The sequence below is a fragment of the Caretta caretta genome, chromosome 3 (assembly GCF_965140235.1).
Source record: "Caretta caretta isolate rCarCar2 chromosome 3, rCarCar1.hap1, whole genome shotgun sequence".
NCBI classification, from domain to species: domain Eukaryota; kingdom Metazoa; phylum Chordata; order Testudines; family Cheloniidae; genus Caretta; species Caretta caretta.
The window spans coordinates 92101585-92127856 of NC_134208.1; the positions used below are offsets into that span (position 1 = coordinate 92101585).

Sequence of the window (26272 nt, forward strand, 5' to 3'; positions counted from 1 at the left end):
CTGCCCTCTACAGCTCTGCTGTGGCTCCTTCTCAGCATAGCTCAGGCTTTCCAGGCAGGCAGTAGCCCCCAAAACACTGTCTTACATAGACATTCTAGTACACTCAAAGGCTCAATTCAGAAATTAATACAGCCTGAGCCTGTATTTACTTGTGGGTAGGTTCCCCATAGAGTTGGGAGAGACAAAGCATTTCACCCAAGCCCTGCCCATCTTGTCCCCTCCCCAGCCACAGATCCCTGACCCTGCCAGTTGCTCTCTTCAGAGGCTGGAGATAAGGAGCCTGGTGCCACAGATCTGGGTCACTGCCCCATTCTCCATGGGCAAAGAGTAAGATCTTCATGCAGAAGGCCCCTTCCCCATGGACCTTGATGGGATGTACAAGCCCATTGTACCTCACTTCCTGATTTATGATTTCACCTTAAAACATTTTGATTTTTTTTCTACACATCTAAGTTTGCCGTGGTGGTGAGTTGTAGGGAATGAAGGTTGCTTCTGACAGAACATGCTCATGCAATAGCTTTCCTAAAGCTGAGATTTCTTTAGGTACTTAAATGAGGATCAATACTGTTTAAACACTGAGGCTCCAAACCCACAGTGAGCTCTGTGCAGGCTGCCCCCTATGCCCACGGTGGAGCTCATTGTGGGATCAGGGCCTATAATAATTATTCTTCCACATCCTCATAATCTAGCATCCCTTTTACTGAAAAGCCATTTATGGAAAGCATGCCCTCAAACATAACATAAGCTTGAGCCCACAGCCCTTCCTCACCTATTCACTCGTCAAGTTAACAGTGCTATTGACTTCAATGGCTTTAATTGTATGAGTTCTGGTTTACAGTAGGAATTTACTTTGGTATAGCTACATCTCTCCGGGGTGTGAAAAATCCACACTGCGGAGAGACATGGCTCCTGACCTAACCCCTGGTCTAGACCAGGGCTAGCGAGCCCTACTGCTTCTTGGGGAGGTGGATTACCTACACTGACAGGGGAAGCCCTCCCATCAAGCGTAGGTAGTATCTACACTGAAGCACTACGGTGGTGCAGCTGCACTGCTGCAGCAGTTTAAGAGTAGCCAAGCCCTCAGTAAGGACTACTCATGTCAGGGTTTCATGACTTCAGATGCACCATTGTAAATCAGGAGTAACGCCACTGGGGTTAACAGGTTTAAAACTAGCACAAGAAAAAAAAATCGGCAACTACATCTTTGTTTTCCTTATGAAATAATTCTATTCAACATCCAGCCGCACAGAGACTTTGGATTTGGAAGGAAAAAGAAAGAAAAAAAAAAGGGAGGGGGTTAAATAAAGTAAGGGGAAGAAACACAAAAAAAGCCAGCTCGAGCCATCGATGCCCTTGCACACGTTTTGTGGGCTCAGTGCTCCAGCAATGTCAAACGAGCTCGCCCTTCCTTCTTTCATTCCTCCCAGAGTCAGTCATGCCACTTTGTTCTAAGCCTTTCCCCTACTCTGGGCCAGCAGGTGGAGCAGCAGCTGATATTTTCAAGCCCGTTCAGAGCAAAGGAGCCCATCTTGTTCTTTCAGGAAGCTTCAGGAGGAGGGTCATAGCTCAGTGTGCAGCCAATCAGCGCCAGGGCTGCCAGTTAACAGAGCAGAATGGGCTGTAGTTTAGTGAAATAGGAAAGCTGCAAAACAGTGTGGAGTGTTCCTGGTGTAAATAAAAGAAAAAAAAAAGTTTCTCAAGTCATAGCTCTACAAGCTTGATCAAGTACTAGCCCTGGAGTTTGTGCTTCACAGAAAAATAACACATTGGACTTTATTGTGCTGCATTAACACCCTCTTCCTATTGTTTGTATTTTTTTCAAAATATGGCAAAGGTTCAGGTGAACAATGTAGTGGTGTTGGATAATCCTTCTCCTTTCTACAATCCTTTTCAATTCGAAATCACGTTTGAGTGCATAGAGGATCTGTCTGAAGGTGAGTAGATTTTTTCCCAGTACGGATTTTATAACCCAGGACTACTGGTTTCTGGTTTTAAAAGGTTTAAACTTTGCAAAGGCCTGCTTCTACTATTTAACAGTTTCTCCTTCTCTGCCTCGGTGTGACTAGAGGCAGATGTGCTGGCAGGCATCTAAACGCTGTGTAGCAATGCTCTGTCTGAGGCTGGCGCGTTTAGGTTGAAAGGCAAGGGAAAGTTGATGATTGTGTCCTCTGCTGCAGAGTTGAGTGCTGCTGTATTTCGGCTCCAAACGCTGCATTTTGTAACGTAAGCTTAAGTTGCCAGGAACTTGTTTGAGTGGTGGTGGCCATGTTGCCAGCTTTGTGTGTGTGTGGATGTGTGTGTGTGTGGGGGGGGTGTACGAGGGGTTAACGAGCACATCTCAGCATGCATCCCTTTTGCTGAGGTGAACTGTTGCTGAGCAGAGCAACGCGATATGCTGCTGAAACGTTACACTAAGTGAGGAAAAACACATCCCAGGAAATATTTTCATTGTCTTGACATTCGATTTGAATTTTTTTGGGGGGAGGGAAATCTTTCGGGGGGCGGCGGGAGGGTTGCTTAAAGTAGAGATTCAAAGGTAGCTGCAACACTTAGTATTTTACAAAATGTCTGAAAATAATCAAAGTAGCCGACTGGATCCCTTTACAGATTTAGTAGTATTGTGGGTACTAAGCCCCCCGAAGAGGGAGGGTGGGGGAAGGAAATAATATTTTTAGAACTCACTTGAAAGTTGCTGTTGGCGGCCGGGGGGGGTCCAGGTGTACCATGCTATGTCCTGCCAGCTGGGGATCTCCGGTTCAGTCTTGACACCTAGTCTTTTGCTCCCCAGCCTATACAGAGCGGGGTGCACTGTGCAGGGAGTGAGGTCGGCAATGTACCCACCCACTGCCGGGTACAGAGGGTGGACTAGGCATTTAACCTCTTGCATCGCTCAGCAGCGACTCCTCCAGTGCTGGTTACTCTCACCAAATACTACAGCATTCTGCAGGAATCGTCCAGAAGGGTTCACAGCAGTGACCCCACCGTGTACTGGGCCAGTGCTGCAAGTTAATAAACAGGATTTTTACAGCAGAAAGCAAAGTCTGTTTCTTTTCTGGCTAGAGGAGCCCTCTGGGATCACTGGTCTCACCACTGTGGACTGGGAACGGGCTTCCTTTGGCTTCCCTCAGGAGTACTGGCACAACAGGTGAATGAAGCAAGCTATTAGTGACCAGTCTGAGAGTTACTTAAGTGTTGGAGAGAGGAGTGGGAGTGCCTGTGGCCACAACTGATTTGCAGCTTGCACTCGCTGTGCCCCCGTGAAGACGACAGATCCAATAGGTGCTAGTCACCCCACCACTGTCGCTGGCATCTGATATATGGGGATCCCAACATTTAAGGGGTAGGGGGAAATGAACATACTTATTTTTGTTTTAATTTTATGGGGGACTAAACAGTTCAAAGCTTTGGAAATGAGATAATATGGAGTGTTTTGTACCTTTGTGTCACCAGTTCAAATCCAGCCCAGATCTGTAACTTTCAGTCACTGCTATTTTACTATGTGTTGGTGGCTTACACAAAATGCATTTGGTCTAATGATCATACTTGCTGGTACTCTCCGTAGAGGCCCTGACTACACTCAAGATTTTCTTTAAATTCTCTCACTGTTGCTCTAGCATTATTGCAGCTCACCAGTTTTCTCAGTGGTAGAAGTAAAAAGAAAAGGAGTACTAGTGGCACCTTAGAGACTAACCAATTTATTTGAGCATAAGCTTTCGTGAGCTACACGAAAGCTTATGCTCAAATAAATTGGTTAGTCTCTAAGGTGCCACTAGTACTCCTGTTCTTTTTGTGAATACAGACTAACACGGCTGCTACTCTGAAACCAGTGGTAGAAGTGTTAGTTTAGGCCAGCTGCCATTGTTTGTACAGGTATGTGGGAAACACCTGTGCTGAGGTGGTGAGAAATTTTTTAAAGATTTCTCTAGTGTAAACAAGGCATCTATGCCATGGTGCTACTCTTTCAGACTACTTGGATGCTACAGCTGGTGCAGAATGCAGCAGCCTGTTTAATTGGTGGTGCTCCAGATAAGACACAGATTACACCAGTGCTGCAAAGACTTCAACCCTCCCTTCCTATCTGTGTGCATCACACTCAACACTCCATGGATTTAAATGAAAGTTGGGCCAGGTTGATTAGTGGCTAAACGAGCAGAAATAAAGATGGCTTACTTCAATTTTTTTTGCATTATTATCCCTGTTTTCAACTGAGAATGAGAAGTGCAGGTATAGCATAACCACCACTCACTGTGTATCCACCTCCACATGGCCACAGATATTGTGATCTTTCATATTAGTCAGCAGTTCTCAAACTGTGGGTCAGGACCCCTAATAGGGTCGCCAGGGTCAGCATTAGACTTGCAGGGAGCCAGGGCTGAAGGCCAAGTTTCACCCTCACCGAGGGCAGTGGGGTTTGGGCTGTGGCCCCCGGGCTGTGGCCCCCTCTCCCCTGACCCGGCGTGGCAGGGTTTGGGCTCTGGCCCCTGCCCTGCCCACCCAGGGTGATGGGGTTTTGGCTCCGCCCCTCCCCCTGGGGTCATGTAGTAAATTTGTTGTCAGAAGGCGGTCACAGTGCAATGAAATTTGAGAATCCTTGATATAAGTCATTAAAATTCTTATTATTACAGATAATCTTCTTTTCTTCATACATTTTATGAAGAAAGGTGTATCCTTGCTTTAATTTTCAAACTCTAATGTCTTGATCATTCACTGTATTTTTTTCCTCTCCAAATCAGACCAATCCCTTGCCAATTAAATTTTTTAACTTCATCTATTTCGTCAAAACTATTTTAAAAGTTACTTGTTTAGGACTGTGTGCCCATCAGTAGGATTTGATAGTTATCTTTTTAGCATATAATTTATGAAGTAGCTTTTACTCCCTCTGCCCCCCCCCCCCCATATTATTCCTAGTCTGAGATGTTAAACTATCAGTACAGAATGACTTATACAGTGCTTTGGAACAGTGGCTTATAATGGATGTGCTATGAACTTTCCTGGCCTACACAACACTCCTCAATTATGTATGGCATATTTACATAGGAATTGCCGTAATGGATCTGACCATTTGCCTGTCTAGTCTGATATCTTGTCTTGGCAGTACCCAATACCAGGTACTTCAAAGGTAGGCAAATAATTCCCATCCAGCACCTGGAAAATTACGCTGTGCTATACAAGGGGAGAGAAACGCCTTCCTGAATCCTACGAGTAATGCCATATAAAAAATAAACATACAAAAAAAGCTGTGTTAAATGATGAAAAATAGTGACTCGAATCATAAAGCAGCAAAGTTGTGTTACAATGTTGCATTTTCTTCCTTACTTAGGGCTAGTCTACACTGGCAGCGCTTTAAAGTGGCTTCTGTGGTCGTGGCTGCCAGCACTTGGGCACTGTCTACACAGGCGCTTTACAGCGCTGAAACGTGCTGCGTTCAGGGGGGTATTTTTTTCACACACCCTGAACGAGAAATTTGCAGTGCTGTAAATTCCCAGTGTAGACAAGCCCTTAGGCTCCTATCATAGAATATCAGGGTTGGAAGGGACCTCAGGAGGTCATCTAGTCCAACCCCCTGCTCAAAGCAGGACCAATCCCCAATTTAAATCATCCCAGCCAGGGCTTTGTCAAGCCTGACCTTAAAAACTTCTAAGGAAGGAGATTCTACCACCTCCCTAGGCACCTTCCTGCATCAGGAATGCCTAGCATAGACTCCTGTTTGCACCAGTGCAGTGTGTATTGTTGAAGACTATGGAATAGCACAGGAGTATGCGCTAATGATGGTATATGCATGATCAGGGCATTGTTCCATACTGAAAGACAAGATGAAAATGTGTCACACTAGGTTTTTTTTTCAAGGCACTCTTTTGAAACAGATTTTCAAATAAGTTCCAATTTAAAAAAAGTAAATCATCACAAATGGCATCTTTCAAGAAGAAAAACCCATCAGTGACCTTTTATTGTCTGTTTAAAATGCAAGAATTCTGGCAGGTTAGTTCTGCCATGTGTGTGTTTTAACCAGAAAGAAAAAGTTAAAAATAAGCAGAAGTAAGAGCTAATGGATGGTAGTTGATAGTTTCAGTTTTTAAACAGGGAGTGGGGGCAGAGAGTAAGCACAGCAATACAAATGGGCCAGGAAACCTATGAACTGTTAGTATTATTTGGTTTCTTTAAATTGTATTATGAAACAATAAAATACATTAGATTTTACATAAAATGGTTATAAATTCCAGCTCAAGATTCAGTTACATCCAAACACCAAAACCTTTACTGAGAGTATTCTGTAATCACAATATAAATTTTGTGTGGGTGTGTGTCATGGCTACCTCCTGTAAATGAGCTCTTCACTTTCTACACATCACTATTCCCTACTGTCACTATGTCCAGTGTCCCTCTCTCTCCATCCGTGAGAAGCCTGTGTCCAAAAATGGCATATCATGGCCCTTTCCTGGGGGCATACCATTTCTGAATAATGTTGGTAGCTAAGGCTTAGAAAGCTCATGTCGAGTTGTATTGGTATAACTAAAGTGGTATAATTATGCTAGTAAATTTCCCCTTCTAGACAAGCCTTTAGTCTTTATGGACCAGCAGCTATGGAGGCAGTTTTGGACTGAAGTCCTAAATAAGCAAGACCTGAGACCCTCAGCTGGAGCTATGGACTGACTTGTTCAAAGAGAGACAATTAAATTATGTGCAAGTTGTGGGCATTTTTTAAAATGTTGTTTTTGTTTTAATGTAGATTTGGAATGGAAAATAATTTATGTGGGTTCAGCAGAAAGTGAGGAGTATGATCAAGTTTTAGACTCCGTTTTAGTAGGACCTGTTCCTGCAGGAAGGCACATGTTTGTGTTTCAGGTAAGTTTATTATTTTCAATATTTCTAAAACAATTGAGTTAATTCGATGTTTAAAGGGGACAGCCTAAAGCAAAGCAGCATTTCAATAATATATTTTTTTCCTAGCACACACCGTTTTGTGTCAACTCCTTAAAGCTACTGTTCCTGACTTTAAGGCCTTGTCTGCATGAGCACTTGTTATTCCGAAATGTCCTACTGCTACAGCTCCACTTGTGGTATCAGTGAGGGAATGGGAGGAGGGGGCTATTGTAGACAGGGCAAAGTTAGACAACACAGTAGTTAAAAATGCCAGTTAGCTGGTCTATGATAGCACTTCCCAACATTTGTACCACTCATGAGGTTGTGGTGCGGGTAGCAATTGTGGGAAACTTTGGGTATAAAAGGTTAGTCTACGCCCCTTCTCCCAGTGACCAGCTCATGGTAAAACTCAACAGGACAGCCATCTATTTATCTTTGTTCAGCAACACAATATTGCATTGTGATGTCTGGATCTTCATGCCATGGTGCAACACAATGTCCCAAGTCCTGAAATAAGTTTGGGATTCTCAATGTAGCATTGAAGCACGTCAGGGAGACACATGAACATTAGGATTCACCCACAAATTTTCAGATGTTTGGAAATCCTAAGAGCTACCAACTGACAAAGCCAAAGAGTTACAAATAAGGCAGTACCTAAGGGAAAATGGGGAGAGAATGGCAGTGAGGTGGCTTAATGCACTGGTCTGGTTTCAGTCTCACTTTAATTCCCAGTGGTGCTTTCTCCATATCACAAAACCATGACTCAGACCTGGTCTACACCTAAAACTTAGGGCTGATTTACACCTAAAACTTAGGTCAACCTATCTATGTCGTTCAGGGGTGTGAAAAATTCACACACCCCTGAGAGATATTGTTAAGCCGACCTAAGCCTCAGAGACACAGCTAGGTTGACTGAAGAATTCTTCCATTGACCTAGCTATTGCCTCTTGAGGAGGTGGATTGACTATAGTGACGGAAAACAAGTGACTACACTACAGTAGCGCTACTGTAGTGCTTGTAGTGTAGACATAGCCTCAGTTCAGCACAACCTCTTTTTATCCAATGCTAGCCTCATCGGGTAAAACGGGACTAAAATGCACTGGCAGAAGTGTCAGACTAAAACCAAAATTAGCTCCTTCCGGAAGAACTGTACTTCCACTCCCACATGAGAACTGCACTTTGCTGTGATTTTATGGCAAAGATACACTGGAGTTCACGCATATAACTAAAGAAAATAACTGAAGACATGAATGAGCTTCTATCTTTCTGACAGTTTATACAATTGTTTTAAGGGTGGTGTCATGGTGTGTGTAGAAAATGTCTAAGGCATCTTGAATAAGCATGTAAATCCCAATTATTCGAATGCTTCAGAGCACATCTGAAACTTTCGGATAAAGGAAAACTTTATTTTACAGGGTAGGTCAAAAGCACAGCAATAACAGCAGGAAGGTGGTACATTTAGCAGCCTTCTGTATACAAATCATTCTTTATGCACTTCCCTATTAATTAGGTTTCAATAATGGGGCTATTTTCTTCCCACTACAAATAAAGCAGATGTATGACAAATTACTTCTCTTATTAGAATTTATTCCTCTATCAGGTTTTAACCCTTTAGTCATAACTTACTATGTAAATTGACAGAAGTGGTCTGTAGCCTTCTGATGCCCTTGGAAACAGGTTGCAGTGTGGTACAATGCTCAAAAAGATGAGCTGGCATTTATGCCTCTGCGTTTTTAAAGATACATTAGTTTGGGTGAAGATTTTTAAAACTAAAAATTACAATTAATATTTTTTAAGTTATACATGTTACTGGTGGTAGAGAGAGATAGGAGGAAGAGCTGATGTTGGTTATCTAAAGAGGCACATTTTGGTCATGTTATACAGGTAACCCTGATTGTCCAAACTTCACTTGTCCCCCAGATATGAAATTTACACAGGAAGGAATCATTTATCATGTTTCAACTATGAATATTTATCTTATCTCAGCCAAACTAGGAGTTAAGCATAGAGAACATTGGTTATATTGGAATATATCCTGTGCAAGATTCTGTACAAGCTCTCCTGTAACACAGTGAAGTTCTCCTACCTTTTTCTTTAGGAAACTACCTGCAGCCCAAAGTATATTAAACTTTGATCATCAAATTTCATAAGAGGGCCTGGGCCTGGTTAATAATTAAATGGGAGATCACCAAGCATAGGTGGCAACTCCGTGGGTGCTCCAGCCCTGGAGCACCCATGGAAAAAAATGGGCGCTCAGCACCGACTGGCAGCCCCCCCAATCAGCTCCCCCTTCCCCCAGTACCTGCTACCTGCCCCGCCGATCAGCACCTCCCCTTTCCGCCCAGTGCCTCCCATGATCAGCTGTTCCGTGGCGTGCAAGAGGCACTAGCGGGGAGGAGCGAGAACGTTCGGGGGAGGGGGTGGAACAGGGCGGGAAGAGGCAGATCAGGGATGGGGCTTTGGGGGAAGGGGTGGAGTGGGGGTGGGGGCCAGGGAGGAGCCCAGCGGAGCATCTCCCCACCCTGCCCTGCACATTAGAAAGTCAACATCTCTGCCGCCAAGAACAAAGCAGGGCACTGCAGGAAGTCATGCTGATGATTCAATAGGCAGTATTTTCTTCCCTCTGAGTCAGTAACTGAACCAACGCCCCAACATAAGATGCTGTGTTGCTGAAGGTGCAATCTTTTGATACGATGTAAAATCAAAGTTCTGAACACCTGTGGACATTAAAGATCTCTCAGCACTTTCTGTACAAAAGTGTGACTTGGTGGTGCTGTTTAGACTAGGAAAATTAGGTGAGTTTGTCAAACATCTAAATAGTTTACATATGTTGACTAAAAGAAAAGGAGTACTTGTGGCACCTTAGAGACTTACCAGTTTATTTGAGCATAAGCTGTAGCTCACAAAAGCTTATGCTCAAATAAATTGGTTAGTCTCTAAGGTGCCACAAGTACTCCTTTTCTTTTTGCAAATACAGACTAACACGGTTGTTACTCTGAAACCTGTCAATATGTTGACTAACACATTGTTAAACGAAAAGGAGTACTTGTGGCACCTTAGAGACTAACCAATTTATTTGAGCATGAGCTTTCGTGAGCTACAGCTCAAAGTGAGCTGTAGCTCACGAAAGCTCATGCTCAAATAAATTGGTTAGTCTCTAAGGTGCCACAAGTACTCCTTTTCTTTTTGCGAATACAGACTAACACGGCTGTTCCTCTGAAACATTGTTAAACAATGCTTTGTACCTAGTATAGATGAAGACAGTGGCATTTAAAATTAAAAAGATGTTAACTGGTTGTGGTTACTAGTAAGGGACAAGCTAATGACCATGACCAGATAACATATTTTAAAGGTCACTAGTCTTTGTCTATGCCAGGTGCGAAGTGGCTTTAAAAATGTGTTAATGCACATTAACCAACACTGAGAGAACACACAACATGTGACAGATGTTTTGGGTCGCATCACTTAATGCACTACTGGAAGGCACTAAGATACTGCGGTGATGAGTGCTATATAAGAACCCATATAGAATGCAACAGACTAGAACGTAGATTCATAGATATTAACGTCAGAAGGGACTATTATGATCCGACCTCCTGCACAATGCAGGCCACAGAATCTCACCCACCCACTCCTGCAAAAAACCTCTCACCTATCTCTGAGCTACTGAAGTCCTCAAATCATGGTTTAAAAACTTCAAATGTTTGCTGAATGCTTTGTTCTCCTAGTTTAGATGGGTCCATGCCTTTCTATAACACTATTTGCTTAATTAAATTCTGCCTATTTAAATGCTCCCTGCAGTTTCAAGGCATTATTTTCACACTCTGTATAAATCTGTTGTTGTGCATCGATGGAGTTGCTAAATCTCTCCCCAGAAGCCTCTGCATTTCATTGGCAGGTGAAGAAGCAATTATTGTATGTGCACGAGTATGTATATTTTCATATAGGGCCAAATTTTCTGGTGGCATAACTGTAGTAAGTGGAGATAAGCCAGAACCTCCAGTGACGTGGATTCCCCAAACTCCCTTGGATGCCTATTCCAGCTCTCAACTATCCTCATGGTTAGAAAGTTTTTCCTAATATCTAACCTAAATCTCCCTTACTGCAGATTAAGCCCATTACTTCTTGTCCCACCTTCAATGTCAGTGGACAGGAAGAACAATTGATTACCATCCTCTTTATAACAGCTTTGAACATACTTGAAGACTGTTCTCAGGTCTCCCCTCAGTCGTCTCTTCCCAAGACTAAAATGCCCAGCTTTTTAACCTTTCCCCCTAGGTCAGGTTTTCTAAACCTTTTATCATTTTTGTTGCTCTCCTCCGGACGTTCTCAAATTTGTCCATGTCTTTCTGTGTGGTGCCAGGGCCTGGAGACAGTACACTAGCTGAGGCCTTTCCAATGCCAAGTACAATGGGAGAGTTACCTCCCATGTCTTACATATGACACTCTTGTTCGTACAGCCTGGAATGATATATGCCTTTTTCACAACTGCATCATGTTGTTGGCTCATATTCCACTGTAACCCCCAGATCCTTTTCAGTAGCACTACTGCGTAGCTGGTTATTCCTCATTTCGTAGTTGTGCATTTGATTTTTCCTCCCTAAGAATAGAACTTTGCACTTGTCTTTACCGAATTGCATCTTACTGATTTCAGACCAACTCTCCATTTTTAAGGTCGTTTTGAATTCTAATCCTGCTCTCCCAAGTGCTAGCAGCCCTTCCCTCACTGATTTCATCTGCAGATTTTGAAGCATACTCTCCATTCCATTCTCAGTCATTTTTAAAAATATTGAACAGTACTGGACCCAGGACAGACGCCTATCGTACTACACTAGATGTGTCCTTTCATTTGGACATCAAACCATTGATAACTAGTCTTTCAACCAGTCGTGCACCCACCTTATAGTAATTTCATCTAGACCACATTTTCCTAGTTTGCTTATGAGATTATCATGTAGGACTGACTCTGTCAAAAGCCTTACTAAAATCAAGATCTATCACATCTACTTCTTCCCTCTGATCCACTAGGCCAGTAATCCTGTGAAAGAAAGAAATTAGGTTAGTTTGTCATGATTTGTTCCTGACAAATCCATGTTGGCTATTGCTAATTACCCTGTTGTCCTCTAGGTGCTTACAAATTGATTAATATTTTTGTTCCAATATCTTTCCAAGTAGCTAAGTTAGGTTGACTGGTCTATAATTCCTGGGTCCTCTTTGTTCCCCTTTTTAAAGACAGGTGCTATATTTTCCCTTCTCCAGTCCTCTGCAACCTCACCTGTCCTCCATGAGTTCTTGAAGATAAGAACTAGCAGTTCTGGTATTGCTTCAGACAGTTCCTTAAGTGCTGTGGGATGAATTTCATCAGGTCTTGTCCACTTGAGTATATCTAACGCATCTGAATATTCCTTAACCTGTTCTTTCCCTATTCTGGCTTGTGTTCCTGCCCCCTTCTTGTTAATAATAATTGTGTAAAGTATCTGGTCACCATTAATCTTTTTAGTGAAGACGGACTTAAAACAGGCATTATACACCTCAACGTTCTTGATATGATCTGTTAGCTCTCCTTCCCAGCTAAGTAGTAGACCTACATGTTCCTTCATCTTTCTCTTGCTCCTTTTGTATTTATAATTTTTTCTTACTGCCTTTTATTTCCCTTGCTAGGTGTAACTCATTTTGTGTCATAGCCTTTCAATTTACTGCCTGGCTGCCTTGGTCCCTGCCTGATTTTGGATAATACTGCATGGCTATCCCCACCACACTGGTCCCCATGGGGTGTAACATCTCTTCCTTCTGCTCAGTAGCCACAGACCCTAGTTAAGGTGTCTAGGTTGGTTTATGGATACTTGTAGAATCAAGGAAACAGGAGCCAATGACATATGATCAAGCAGCTCAACAGGCCACAGTACTATACTATACTAGCATGTATAATAAAATATTAGAAATATGTTTGGCTGTAACTTTCCCAGCAATAGTGAAGTGCTTAATTGCTGCTTTTGAATTTTTTAAAATTTGTAAATATGAAGCAGTTTAAGCAATGATCCCTTGAAGAAACATGCATTGTTACAAGTCCTAGGTCTAGGGTGAAACAAAAAAATTCAATAATAAATTACAGCCAAAAAGCATTTCAGAAGATTGGGGTTGAGCCCCATTTTATGATGCACATTTTTTTATTAACAACTAGACTGCCACTGCTAGATCATTTAGAAAGATTAATGCATATTAATTAGGCCTGAGTTACTGGTTGAAAATGCGTCAGAAATTCTCTCCAAGTGAAGAGAGAGTTGCACTTAACAACACACACTGTAACAAATTTAGTTATGGGGAGGGAGGCAAATAGGGTTGCCAACTTTGTAATATTTAAAAACCGGACACTCCAGCAAGAGTGCCGGAACCTCCCCTGGTCTGCGCCTTCTCCCCAAGGCCCCTGCCTCACCTCTTCTTCCGAGGTCCTGCCATCTGTTTGCTCCCCTTTCTCCCTCTCCCCCGTTGCTCGCTGCTCTTCCCCTTTTCCGCCCGCCTGGGTCAGGAGAATCTTTCCTGCGGAGCTGGGGCCAGGAGCTGCAGCTGCCCAATGCAGGTAGGAGGTGGCCCTGGATGAGTGGGGGGCTGAAGTTGGTGATGAACCGGCACCTCCGCACCTCCCCCCATACAATAACTAGACTTTAGGTGTTTGGTCAGTAGATCTGACCAGACACTATCAGGTCCCCTTTTCGACCGGACTTTCCAATTGAAAACCGGACACTTGGACACCCTAAAGGCAAAAGACATACTGGTTCCTTCTCTCATTAGCCTGTGGAATAGCTCAAACCTCACTGCAATTCAGTCCCCTCTTCTTGCTGAAGTATGATTTTCAGTTTTTCCTTACCAGATTAATCTATCAGCTATAAAAACATATGCACCCGAATGTAACCTCACAGACCTCATGAAAAATAAACCAGCAAGGATAATCTTTCAAGGTTGGGGTGGAGCACAGTGGCACAGCAGGGTTTGAGGGATATTAGTGCACCTGCCCGAACTACAGATTATTTGGTAACTGGTCAAAAAAAACCATTTAAGACGCAAAAGCTGACTATTCATATAGGTTTCAGAAGCAACAAAAAACAAATAAACCCTGGAGACTGAATTGCTATGTATCTCTCGAGAGTAGTGCCCTAAATCCAAGGTTGCAATTACTGAGAGAGCAGTGTAGATGTGCTTGCACTCTATCTCCCAATTATGCATGAATCATCAATTTAAAATTTGTGCACAGCCATTGCTTAATCCACATGATGGATGTGACATACAACCCTACGGCCCCCTGCTAGATCTCCATATGGTATACAATTGGAGATGAGGTAGATCAATATGTATTGTTTCAATAACCTTTTCCTTTTACATTTTAGGCTGACGCTCCTAATCCAGGACTTATTCCAGATGCAGATGCAGTTGGTGTAACAGTTGTGTTAATTACATGCACTTACCGAGGCCAAGAATTTATTCGAGTCGGCTATTATGTAAACAATGAATATACTGAAACAGAATTGAGAGAGAATCCTCCAGTAAAACCAGACTTTTCTAAGGTAAGGAATGTTCATATTCTGGTCATGTATCCAAAGAAGGTTTAACATAATAGGCTTTCTCTCTTAAAAAACAAAACCAAACAATTCCTTAAGCCAGTGATACTCAGACCTCAGTGGTTCAGGAACCAAATTAGCGATCAGCATTACCCCAAAGAGCCACAGTATTGTGAATTCATCATTTCATTTACTATAGTACTATATATTTGTATTTAAACAGTATGCTGGGGAAATATTTAATTTATATATATAATTCTCACAGCAAAATGACTGACCAACTATTATTATTTTATCAACTACAATTGGTTAATAACATCGCAAAAGCATCCCGATAGGTTAATAATTAAATCACAGTATTTTAATATCATGTGCTGCAATGACCAACAGAAGACACATTAAAGAACCACTTGCGGCTTGTGAGCCTCAGTCTGAGTATCACTGTCTTTAGCCATACAAAACTAGCCATCAAATCAAGCAAAAATAAGACTTAGAAAACAAATGTAAGGTGACACATAGTTATCATAGTTTTGAAGGGGATTGGGATACAGGGTCTTTCATCCAGAATCCTTCCCAGATCAGTAGTGATCGGAAGCTATTGCCATCTTACATGGATTATGTGAAAGGAGTTGTTGGTCTCTTTCCACTTCCTAATGGACAAATATCCATATCACAAATATCATAATTGATATTCATATTAACAAAAACTGGAAATGGGCCAAATTTGGGCTGTGGAGACTGTCCTGATTAGAGTTGGTTGAATAATCACACGTAGTTGATAAGTCACATATTTGACTTAAAAAAATCAAAACACAAAATCTAAACTAAGAACATGAGCTTAAAAAAAGTGTCTGTTTTTTGTCAAACTAAACCAGGACTAGCATTAAAATGACTTGTCAAATAAGAATTATTTGGAACACAGCACCGCACAGAGGGAGGGCATTGGCACATGTCTGTTCACCTGTGAAGTGTTCCACATAGGCAGACCCCCGTGGAAGTCATTGGGGTTCTATGAGGGCACAGTGGTCTGCCTCCATGGAACACCTTGTCAGGGTCAGGGCCTTTATTTGCATGGAAATTTAAGGAAGTAATATATATAAACTGATGTTAAAAGGCTAATGGGAGAGGGTAATGAGGTAAAAGTGTAACAACATCCTATCATTTACCTATAATAGGAAACAATCTGAAGAGTGGACCAGAATAATACCTGTATTGCAATAATTAGGCCAGAGAAAAGCCATGCATTCCCAAAAAATGATACCCGATATAACTACACTTAAATTGTGGATCACTAAAAGACACTTAAGGCCATGATTTTCAGAAGTGACCAGTGATTTGGTGTGCCTACCCTGAGACACCCTACGGGGGTCTAATTTTCAGGGATCAGGTGTATAGCAGTTCCTGAAAATCAGGCCACTTGAAGGGGCCTCGAGTTGGTCACCCGAAGTTGCTATTAACTTTTGAAAAGCTTTACCTTATATCTACAATATGTTCCTCTCTTTCTCCCATTTTTTATTTTTGCCTTTATAATCATTTCCTTTTATGCCATTTTTTATGGTGTAAATGCTAAAGTTCTGGCCTCTGAATATCCAAGTGTCTTCACAAGTACTTGAACTAAAACAAAACAAAAAAACCCTCAACTACTACTATAATCTAGTATCATTTGTTTATGCAAAGTTAACTCTGCTTTTAACAAAGAAGCAGCAAACTTCTTTTGAACTATTTTCACTCACCAATACCCCAAGAGGTTCTTAATTTTATCTAGCAATTTTGATGGCAGGGCAAACTATGAAAGTGCAGAATCCTTGGCTAAATTAGAATTCTTCTGTGCAGAATTTAGACATTTAGTTTGAGTTGAAGATGCATTGGTTAAAAACATATTATAATTGAAGAGGAACTAAGCAGATCAGGTTTGAAAATAAAAGGTTGTCTATTTGGGTAAGAGGAATTACTCAGTGACCGTTTTTTCTTTAGAGAAAAAGGTCAGTTTTTAGCCCCGGGACAGAGTTTTCCCATGACTAGTTTAATAATTAATTGATTGTACTGTGATCCATATGCAGTGACTTCGAGGAATGGTGTAGATTGCTGCCTTCCATTTGGCAAGAGTGTGTGTGTGCAAGAATCAGAGCCACAGAACTCACACTGCTAAGGAAGCTAAGCTTTCACGATGAGGGCAGATGGTTCTGCAACATGGGAGATTCTGGTGTCTTAAACCCTGTTGTAATATGCACATTTTCAATAGTTAACAACAAACTTTCCAAAGTATCTTAATTAAAAAGTAGAAAGGAGGCAGTGAAAAATGAATCCATTTTTTGGCTATATCCATACACACATACCTGTCATCTTGTCAAAAGAAAAATAAGGGTCAACAATACTATCTAAATGGGGCCAGTTCACCTTCTTGTTCCAAAGCTAAGTAAGTTTACAGATTTTTTTTTAATAGGAATTAAATTAAATACAATTAAGTCAAGATCAAAATGTGATCTAAAGCACAAAAAAAACTCCGAGTAGTGTTACTAACATGAGGAAGGATTGCAGGATCAGACAAGAACAAAGACACTGGATGTAATTAGAGCAAATAAACTGTATTACCTGTACTACTTTGTACACTGTATATAATCAGTCAGTTTGTGTAATTCACTGCTGCAGGTTAGTGTCTCAGACTGTGACTAGAATTTTTTTTTTTTTTTTTTTACCGTGACTGGATAATTTAATTATGTGCTGAACATTTGTATACATGCAAGCTAAGATAAACACACTGAAATCTCATGTTTAGGATGGGATGTTAAGAAGGAAATCTACCCCCTTCAGGTGAGTATGGCATATTTAGCTTGGTGCAAGATGAGGGCTCTGTCATCCTCTGAAGCGAGTTTGGCCACTGAGGCAGGATATTGGACTAGATGGATTGATTCTGTATGGTAAACATCTGTTCCTGATACATAAGCAGCATCTGTAGATTAAAGTTCACGTGCCATAAATTCGTAGAGATTAGTTATGTTTGTACAAATTTATACAGAAATCTTGCATGCACGCACGACTAATATACTTTCTCCTCCTCCAGCTACAAAGGAATATTTTGGCATCTAACCCCAGAGTCACAAGATTCCACATTAACTGGGAGGACAACACTGAAAAACTGGAAGATGCAGAGAGCAGTAACCCAAATCTACAGTCACTTCTTTCTACAGATGCACTACCTTCAGCATCAAAGGGGTGGTCAACATCAGAAAATTCATTAAATGTCATGTTAGAATCTCATATGGACTGCATGTGACTACCATCGTTTTGATACTGTACATGTGTTAAGCTGTAAAAACAACCAGAACTATTTGCCTGAAATTCCTTAAGTACATAGTCAACAAACAACGTGAAGAAGTTGTTTTAAAACATCCTGTAGAAAGTTTATAAGAAAAAAACAGTATTTGAGCAAATTGTGGAATATAAATACAACTATTTTTAAGTAGTTTTTTTTCTCTAATGTGTTATTTTATTTGCTCTAAACTTAATCTGATTAAAGCATATGTGTTATTTTTCTCTTTCTCTGTAAATACAATTAAAAACCTAAAGAACAGAAAGTTAAAAATATTTAAGCACAGATGGAAGAGTGACGACTTGGGCTCATCCCTAATATCAATAATGCTGAATACTATTTCATTGCCCTTTAATAATAGGTTAGGAACAAAGCTGTCTTTTTTGATAACTTTTTCCCCCCCTTTCTTTGCATTTTCATCTCTAAAAAATAATCCTAAAATGTTCTCTACTGTGAAAACAGATAGCACAGTATAATTTTAGGTGCAAACGTCTATGCCTTTCAAAGCACATACTTGTTACTTAGAGCATGCAATTTGAGATCTGCCATCTGCTATCTGGGATTTTAGGACTTGATTTTTTTAAAATCTTCTCCTGCTGCTATTAAGTCGTGTTATATAGTCTGTTAAGAACAATGTTTCATTTGGAGTAGGTGGGCGCAGCGAAGAACTCTCTTTCAACTATGTTAATGGTTTGCACAATTGGTTGAAAGGTTTCAAGCAATTACAAAATTTAAACTTCAAAAGATATAGCATGAATACGTAGTAAGAAAAAAAATTGCTCTCTGTGGGATTATATGTACAATCACGGCCTGGTACATTCACTTTTTTAAAAGCCTCTTTTTTCATGTAGTCTGTTTAGATAGTTAATAAGAGGTTCAAGTGCTTCATCCTACCTTAGCTTCATAAAACATCTTGGGTTTAAGACATTTCAATACACAATTTTATTGTCTTTGTATTGTAGTAGTACCCAAAGGTACAAATTGAGATTCAGGCTCCACTATAATACCACTGTACACAAGTGCACATACAATACCTAACCTGAAGATCTTGAAGCTAAAGACCAAGCAGTAATTGCACAGATTTGAGACATTTAATAATTATAAGACTAACGATTTAGCTGTTCTTCCAAATCCTCTCATTAATCTTATTATGTAAGTCAAGGCAAAAAGGTGAATAGATTATGCACACCTATAGCTGATATAACATTTGTAATCAGCCTGGCAAGAACATAGTTCAGTATTTGGCAAGAACCATTGACACTGTGAACCTGTTATGTTCCAAAACTTATTTCTCTTCAAGGAAGGTAAACCCCATGATAATTGATCACTTAAAAGAAAATAGGGAGCGTTTTCTCTTATCCTCCAACATTGCTTAGTAAGGATGCAGGTGCCCTAACTAGTAAGAATTTCTATTATTTCAGGGCATTTGTGAGATTGTCTTCATTTTTAAATAAACACTTTTGATCAAATTTCCACCTAGGGCAGAAAATGCATTGAATGAATAAACTGATTCAAAATTTGTGAATATTTCCTCAGTGTACACACACCAACAACAAAAATCCTTCAGCGTTTCAAATAAATACAGTTGTAGATTTTTCAAAGGTACAACAGACAATTAGGTGCCCCATTCGCACTGAAAGACTGTAAGAGTTCAATGCCTAACGGTATTTTTTGCCTTTACACAAACTAAATAATTGGGTCTACCACCATCACAACTACAATACAGTGCCAACAGAACTATTCCACCAAGCTAATCATCCCAGATTGCATCATCCAGAGCAGTGGTCCCCAAACTTTCTTGCTCCTGCTATTCCCAGAAGACCGTGGCGAGCGCTGAAAAGTGGCAGCGGGAAGAAGTGTCGCCGCCGAAAACCGACAACGCTTCTCGGTGGCATTTCGGCGGTGGGGTGTCCTGCGGGCGCACAAAAATGCCCTGGTGGGTACCATGGCGCCCACGGGCACCCTGCTGGGGACCCCTGATCCAGAGACTAGACCCAAGCACTGAGTGCTCTGAAAAGCTCCTATCCTAATTTGCAGAAAATATCAACTGTATTTAGGAGGAACTCACTGAGGCTGTACACTTGAAGATGGACTGGATGGCATTAATCACCTCGCTGCCCTGGCAGAATTTGGCCCCATCACATACTAGTATCCATTATGAATAGTGGAATACCATTTGCAAAACAAATTCACGTACGGTGAAAGCCAGAGAAGAGAAATTATGTCCACTACTAACAGCTTCTCAAAATCTCCTTCAGAGAAATAACTTTTCCTTTCTTCCTGAACAATGCAATGGAGTGCCTGATCATCCAGATACAAACACGTGACACAGGTCACCCCTCCAACCTCACGCTTCTAGACAAAATCATTTAGAACCCAAACTCCAACATCATGGATTCTTCACAACTGATTTTCAGGCCAAGGCACAGTGCAGAGACATCCCCAGTGGCACTAAACAATATGGCAATGAATAGAGGCTCTCTCTCTCCATGCTCATACTACCTGACCTCTCTGAAACTTTCATTACAGCTAACCTGATACAGGCAGTCCTCGACTTTATGATGTTTGACTTACGACATTTCTGAATTGACACCCTGATTCGACTTACGACAATTGGTTTAGACTTTACGATGCTTGGTCGTGCAATGGAGTGGATTGCAGTTCCAAGTTACGACATTTTGACTTATGACGCAATTTTCAGGAACCAGTTGTGTCGTAAGTCTGAGGACTGCCTGTACATGACATAACTTGAGTAGACAATGCAGCACTACAATTTCAGGACCAAAAGAGTGATAAGGGGATGAGCTACTCTTCCCACGACTAGCCCTCATCTGTGGATTCCCAGAGGGATGTATTCTATGTTCCCCTCCCTTCTCAATATCTACACAGGACCTATGTCAAAAATAAACTGATGACACCTTGCTGTGCATTTCCTTTTCCAGATGAAGCAAATCCCCATCGCAAAGGTGTCATATCCCTGATAGAGATTCTTGTATGAAGAGGAGTTGTCCTAGCAGACAAGGTAGCATTACCTTGTAGTAAATGTCCTCTTTCACCTTCCAGTTTGCTAGGAAGCTTTGTCCCTCTCTCCTAGGCAAGGATATGGTCACAGTGAGCCATACATTTATCATCTCCAAACTGAATTACTGCAACTCATTGGATCTGGGTCTGAAGATGGCAGGAAGGTAGAGGCCCCAAATCATACATAATATGGTTATTCACGCCCCCATTGTGATAGGTTGCTGTGATCCAACCCAGTCCACTTCCATTGATAATCCTGATCTACAAAGGTCATCAATAGATCAAGACCAGCTACATTAGCTACCACATTTGCATTCATGACCCACTCAGACAACTCTCTTGCATGGGACAACACACTCAAAAACCCCATAAAGCATGAGAGAGTCTGGGGACATATCATTCTGACACATGGGGCAACAGCTGTTGAACGAGCTTCCAGAAGAAGTCAGACCGATTCAGAGTCTGATCACTTTCACGACATACTTCAAAACCTCCTCTATGACAATGCTTTTCCACAATCACCAGATTAAAGGTGGAAGAAGAGACCACAAACAAACAAACAAACAAACAAAATGCATGGATATCCTCCTCTGCCAGAGAGTGGAAAAGAGCTGAAGACTGACTGCTCCAGTAGCAAGCTCACCATTTTCTTGGGCAGCTCTTGACTACTACAGTAATGGGTGGTAACCATATAGAAAACCCTTAGGTACCCATGTAACTGCCCTGCAGTATTTCTCAATCCTACAATGAACAGTCAGCAATTTATATATTTTTATTGAGACTCACATTTTTGATATTGTGACCAACTACTTTTTAATATAGGATTCCTGGATTGGGTCTTTCTACCTTGGAAAAAAACCTGCAAATTAGAAATTATTTCTTCACACAAAACAGGAACTGGATAATACATGTAAAATAATTAACAAGGAAAGCAACCTGATTTAACAACTCTCAAAACATTACCATTCTGAGCATCTATTTGAATTGCTGCATAAAAAATTAGTTCATAAAGTCAATGTTTTAGGGAGAAAAGTATAAACAATCTAAAAACAATGCACTTAAAAAAAGAAAACACTGTGGCCAAAAAAAAAGAGTACTCATTCGAAGTCCTCAGCCAGTCAAACTGAACGCTAAAGATCAAGGTCTCAAGCACATGCTTGACTTCACGTCATTGTTAGCCCACTAAATATCTTAATAGATATGCCACCAGAAAAGCATAGATGGGGCCCCTTCTCCAAGGAGTCACTTAGCAAACATCTATCCGTATTTTGCTTAGCTCCTCTTTCTGATTCAGGAAGCACTCTTCCACTACCTTGTCTTTGCCTTTTGGAAAGCATCTGTACTGTTTGTAAATTAACAGAATCCCCATTTTACCCCCATTTCTCTTTAATACCCAGGGTTTACCCAAGGCAAAGAGGGCAAGTTTTTTTGAGGAGACCCATTTTTAAAATACTGGCTGCACATTGCTTAATTATCATATTATATATTATGGTTAAGGAAAGTACCAATTTCAGTTTTATACTCTCTCAGTTTAACAGAACATGTCTCTCAAACATGTCTTTTAGGAACAGCATTTTTAGTGCTTGATCTTATTACAAAGGTGATTTTTTTCCTGACAAGTTCCAGCTATTTGAACATAAAATTTCAAAAGCAAAATGAAGTTTTACCTCATACGTTCCATTTGGAAGTTACACTTGGACAGCTCAATAAATGTGGGTTTTTTTTAATAAATTGCTTTTAGGATAATATTTCTTTTAATAAATTGCTTCTAAGATCCAAAGCAAGTCTGAAGGAACTTCATTCAGTAATTCTATTCATTCAGCAGTTAAAAGAGAGTCTTATTCTCAATTACACTAAAGCGCCTTGACACCACACTGGAAGTGTAAAGGGGTTTTGAAGTGAATGTAGAAGTAATTTGCACAGCTATCCAGATGTGAGCCTCATTATCTCTTATGGTAACAGGCCTTACCATAAGAGTTTAAAGTTGGAAAAGTGATGTACCTGAAGTGGAATTTGGGGGGTTCATTTCTTTTTAAAAGCCTCACTGATGTACTTTACTTTACTCCTGAGGTATATACAGATTCCTGCATATATTGATAGTACAGCACTTTGTTCAAACTGAGTAATTTGCAAGGGTGGAAGAAGGACCTAAGGCTTTGTACTGTCCCTCAGGAAGAGTTCTTAACAACCCCTGGCATTTGGTGCCATCTGGGCCATACTAATGGAGAAAAAACTTGCTCTTCAGATGTTTCTTTATGGGCCAGAGTCGAGATAAGGATTCAGCAGCACAAGGCAGTGCCTCACAGCAGGGAACTGACTCTCAGCCTGCCATGAACCCAAAACATGGAGAGGAAGAGAAAAGAGGAGGAGTCTCAGTTAAGCAGAAAGAGAATGATTCTACTGCATGTAACAGCCACACAATGTGTACTCATTCTGGAAGAATCGAAAAAGCCAGAAAAAGAACAAATATAGGCCTCAATAATTTTCTGCAGGAGGGGAAATAAAAAAGGCAAAAAGCAACATCCATAGGATGATTCTTTGGGGGAGGGTCCATGAGGATCCACTGACAGAGATCCTACCATACCATCCCACTGCAGGGGTGAAGCAAGTTTGTACCCACCACAGGAGAAACGGCTACATGTCTGATGTATTCCCAATAATCTATATGGAGCCATCCCAGCCCTCACTTGTCCAATTCCATGGTAATTTTTTCTAGAGACTATATTAATACAATCAAGAGTAGCTTATATCATTGCTCACACATAAAACCCCTCTCTGCTTAGACTCCCAGATAAACTGTAATAAAAATTAAGAACACACCCTGCTTGGCACACCTGGAACATCAGATACCTGCACTTGTAGATCCAATTCCTGCAGTAAGCACAGATCGTGGTGTAATCTTTACTGCATATTTGAGAAACTGAGATTTCCCTGTGCCAGGATCTCCAACCAACAAAAGATGTGATTCACCTTTGGAAAAAATAAATACACAAAGCTTGAGGTTGCCTGGGTGGCATACTGACTACTACATTTATAAAGACAGACAAGATATAGAAGTTTTTAACTAAAATAATAATTGTAATTCTTCATATAAAATTTACCTCTTAACATATGATGCAATAAATAATTCAGGTGTAATACTGTCATATCTAACATTGCTCAGACAGTGATAAAACTGTATAATTCACAAGTCGTACCTAATCATATTGCAGCGTTCAAACTCAATTCTCATCATAAAAGAGTCTTTAAAATAATCACATATCCAGCCTTATAGGGTCAACCAGTTACTAGTTTTCATATTTTAATGGACTTGTTTTGCAGACGCCAGCTATGGTAAATTTTTCACTCCCACCTTGAGTAATGAAGGGAATCGGAACCACTGCTTAGTTATGATCCCAATATTTAACTACTTGAATTATTGTACAAATAAGCAATAAAGTCAGCCTTTTTTCTTATTAGATAATAATTGAAGTCGAATAATCATGAATTTTAGTAATTTCCAAATACAAAGCAATTACAAAAGTAAATATTTTGGTTATTAAGTACTTCATCAAAAACTTCTAAAATGATTTAATTATCTTATATAAACAATATAAACAAAGTGACTTCACTTTAAGGATATATATGACTTGATTTGGCTGCTGAAGCATTTTTTAAAAACATATATTCCATACTTGTATATACACACATTATTTTAGACTACATAGTCTATGACCTACATACCACCTAGCACATTTGTCATGTAATAACAACAGAAGGAGAATCAGCAGGCAGATAGCTTACAGTATCAGTTCTAAGAGAAACGTGCTGACAATCACAGATGGAAAAATCTGGCATTAGGAATCTTATTTTTTCCCTTCAATGCAGGATAGAGATTCACACAATGGAAATATTAATATTCCACTCTGATGCCAAATACCATTAGGGATGTGCTACTACCAAATCATTTAAAAATGTCATTTATAAAACTACTTTTTATCTGAGCCTCTGTTTTACCTAAAATGATTGCTTTTAATACTTTATTCAATGGGGCATTGAAAACTGGTTTCTATCACTCAAGTTATTTTGGAAAAATGAAATTAAAAAATAAAACTAAAAATAGGAAACCCAAATGCTGTTTATACAACATTCTCACCCAGAACGATTATGTTTCTGCAGCGTTATTTGTTCTAATATTCATTTTGAATGTTTGTATGTATGGTGGGAAGAAATGTACTATTAGAAACAAGAATACTAACCTCTCACTCGAGTTCCTGCAGCATCAGCCCTTTGGACACCCCCAGCAAGCACCATGGCTACAGCCAACTTCACCAGATATAATCCAAAAACCTGGGGACACAAGCTAGCCAAAATTTCATTCCGCCCTAGAAAAGAAGTGAAAAAAGGCATTCAGCACTGTTTTAAAGTCAAATCTGATATAAATTAACACACTCTCCTCAGGCAAACCCCCAAAGCAGCTGTTAGACCCAAACATCTTTCACTTTGAAGACTAAATGCCATCAGACCAGATCCTCAGTTGATGTAAATCAATATAAGGACTTTGCTATGCCAGTTTAAGGTGGAAGGCACTTGGATGCTGGGCACCAGTACAAAGTCCTAAAACTGAATACTTTAGTTCACAGATGAAACCACAGAAGACAAGTTCTTATAGCCCCTCAGTTTATCCTCTTGAATGCTCGTACATTGTGTGCATACAGGAACCAGAGAGCCAGATACACAGCTGGTGTAATTTGGCATAGCTCCACTGATTTTAAAAAAAAGTTTAATGCCAAGATATACTGTACTGTACATGACGCAGAAAATTGGCTCATCTCTCTCTATTTTTATTTTACTGAATCTCCCTATCTCCTCACCCTTTTCTATGTAGTCTTTCCCTCACTGTCCATATATTCTCTCAAGCACTGAAATGTTCTAATCTGTTCAGCTGATTTTGCTGGCAGTGAACAGATGTAATAGAATTAATTCTGCCCTCTGAAGCACTGACATTAGCAGCACATCAGAGATCAAGATTCTGGGGCGATACACTACCTTTCACTGTTAGCACACAGAGCTGAGCAACCAACCTTAAAGAAAAGGAAGTGCTGTGAATCCCTAAAATGGATGTTTTATACTTGGAGGCAGGGCCGGCTCCAGGCACCAGTGTTCCAAGCAGGTGCTTGGGGCGGCAGTTAGAAAGGGGCGGCAGTGTTTCCGCCGCGGCGGCAATTTGGCGGCAGCTTCTCTGTTCCGCTGGCCGCGGCCGCAAATCGGCGGCAGCTTCTCCCTTTCACTGTCTGCAGTGGCAGTTTACTTCACTGCTTGGGGCGGCAAAAACTGTAGAGCCGGCCCTGCTTGGAAGTAAGTGTGTGAAGACACGGTGTGTTAGATTAATGGATTTACCATTACAAAGGTAGAAGGTAAGGATACTAAGGATAGGGTGGGGCCCACTTTGGGTAAGATGTGATGTGCTACACCTATGGGCTGTGCAGCACGGTTAAGATGCAGGGCATAATTCACCACTGCATTACTCTAGTTTTATGCCAGCATG

The 26272-nt window shown here is 40.8% G+C and overlaps 2 protein-coding genes across 6 annotated transcripts in view; one reads left to right on the forward strand and one right to left on the reverse strand.

Moving 5' to 3' along the window:
* MCM9 (minichromosome maintenance 9 homologous recombination repair factor) overlaps positions 1 to 26272 on the reverse strand; it is a 74939-nt gene that overhangs the window by 23736 nt on the left and 24931 nt on the right. For 2 of the 5 annotated variants that reach the window (XM_048844676.2, XM_075126661.1), the window contains exons 6-7: positions 24984 to 25109; positions 23596 to 23715 (exon numbers count right to left, since the gene is read on the reverse strand). In XM_048844676.2, the coding sequence (XP_048700633.2) occupies positions 23596 to 23715; positions 24984 to 25109 (246 nt within the window). Of the gene's footprint in view, positions 1 to 9200; positions 9579 to 14317; positions 17365 to 21502; positions 23071 to 23595; positions 23716 to 24983; positions 25110 to 26272 lie in introns of those variants that run through there. The other 3 variants (XM_048844678.2, XM_048844677.2, XM_048844680.2) reach the window with 3 other exon arrangements.
* Positions 1600 to 17946, forward strand: ASF1A (anti-silencing function 1A histone chaperone). The gene is made up of 4 exons (XM_048844691.2): positions 1600 to 1934; positions 6728 to 6843; positions 14244 to 14420; positions 17476 to 17946. The coding sequence occupies exons 1-4, from the start codon at positions 1826 to 1828 to the stop codon at positions 17686 to 17688; spliced, it is 615 nt and encodes a 204-aa protein (XP_048700648.1). The 5' UTR covers positions 1600 to 1825; the 3' UTR covers positions 17689 to 17946.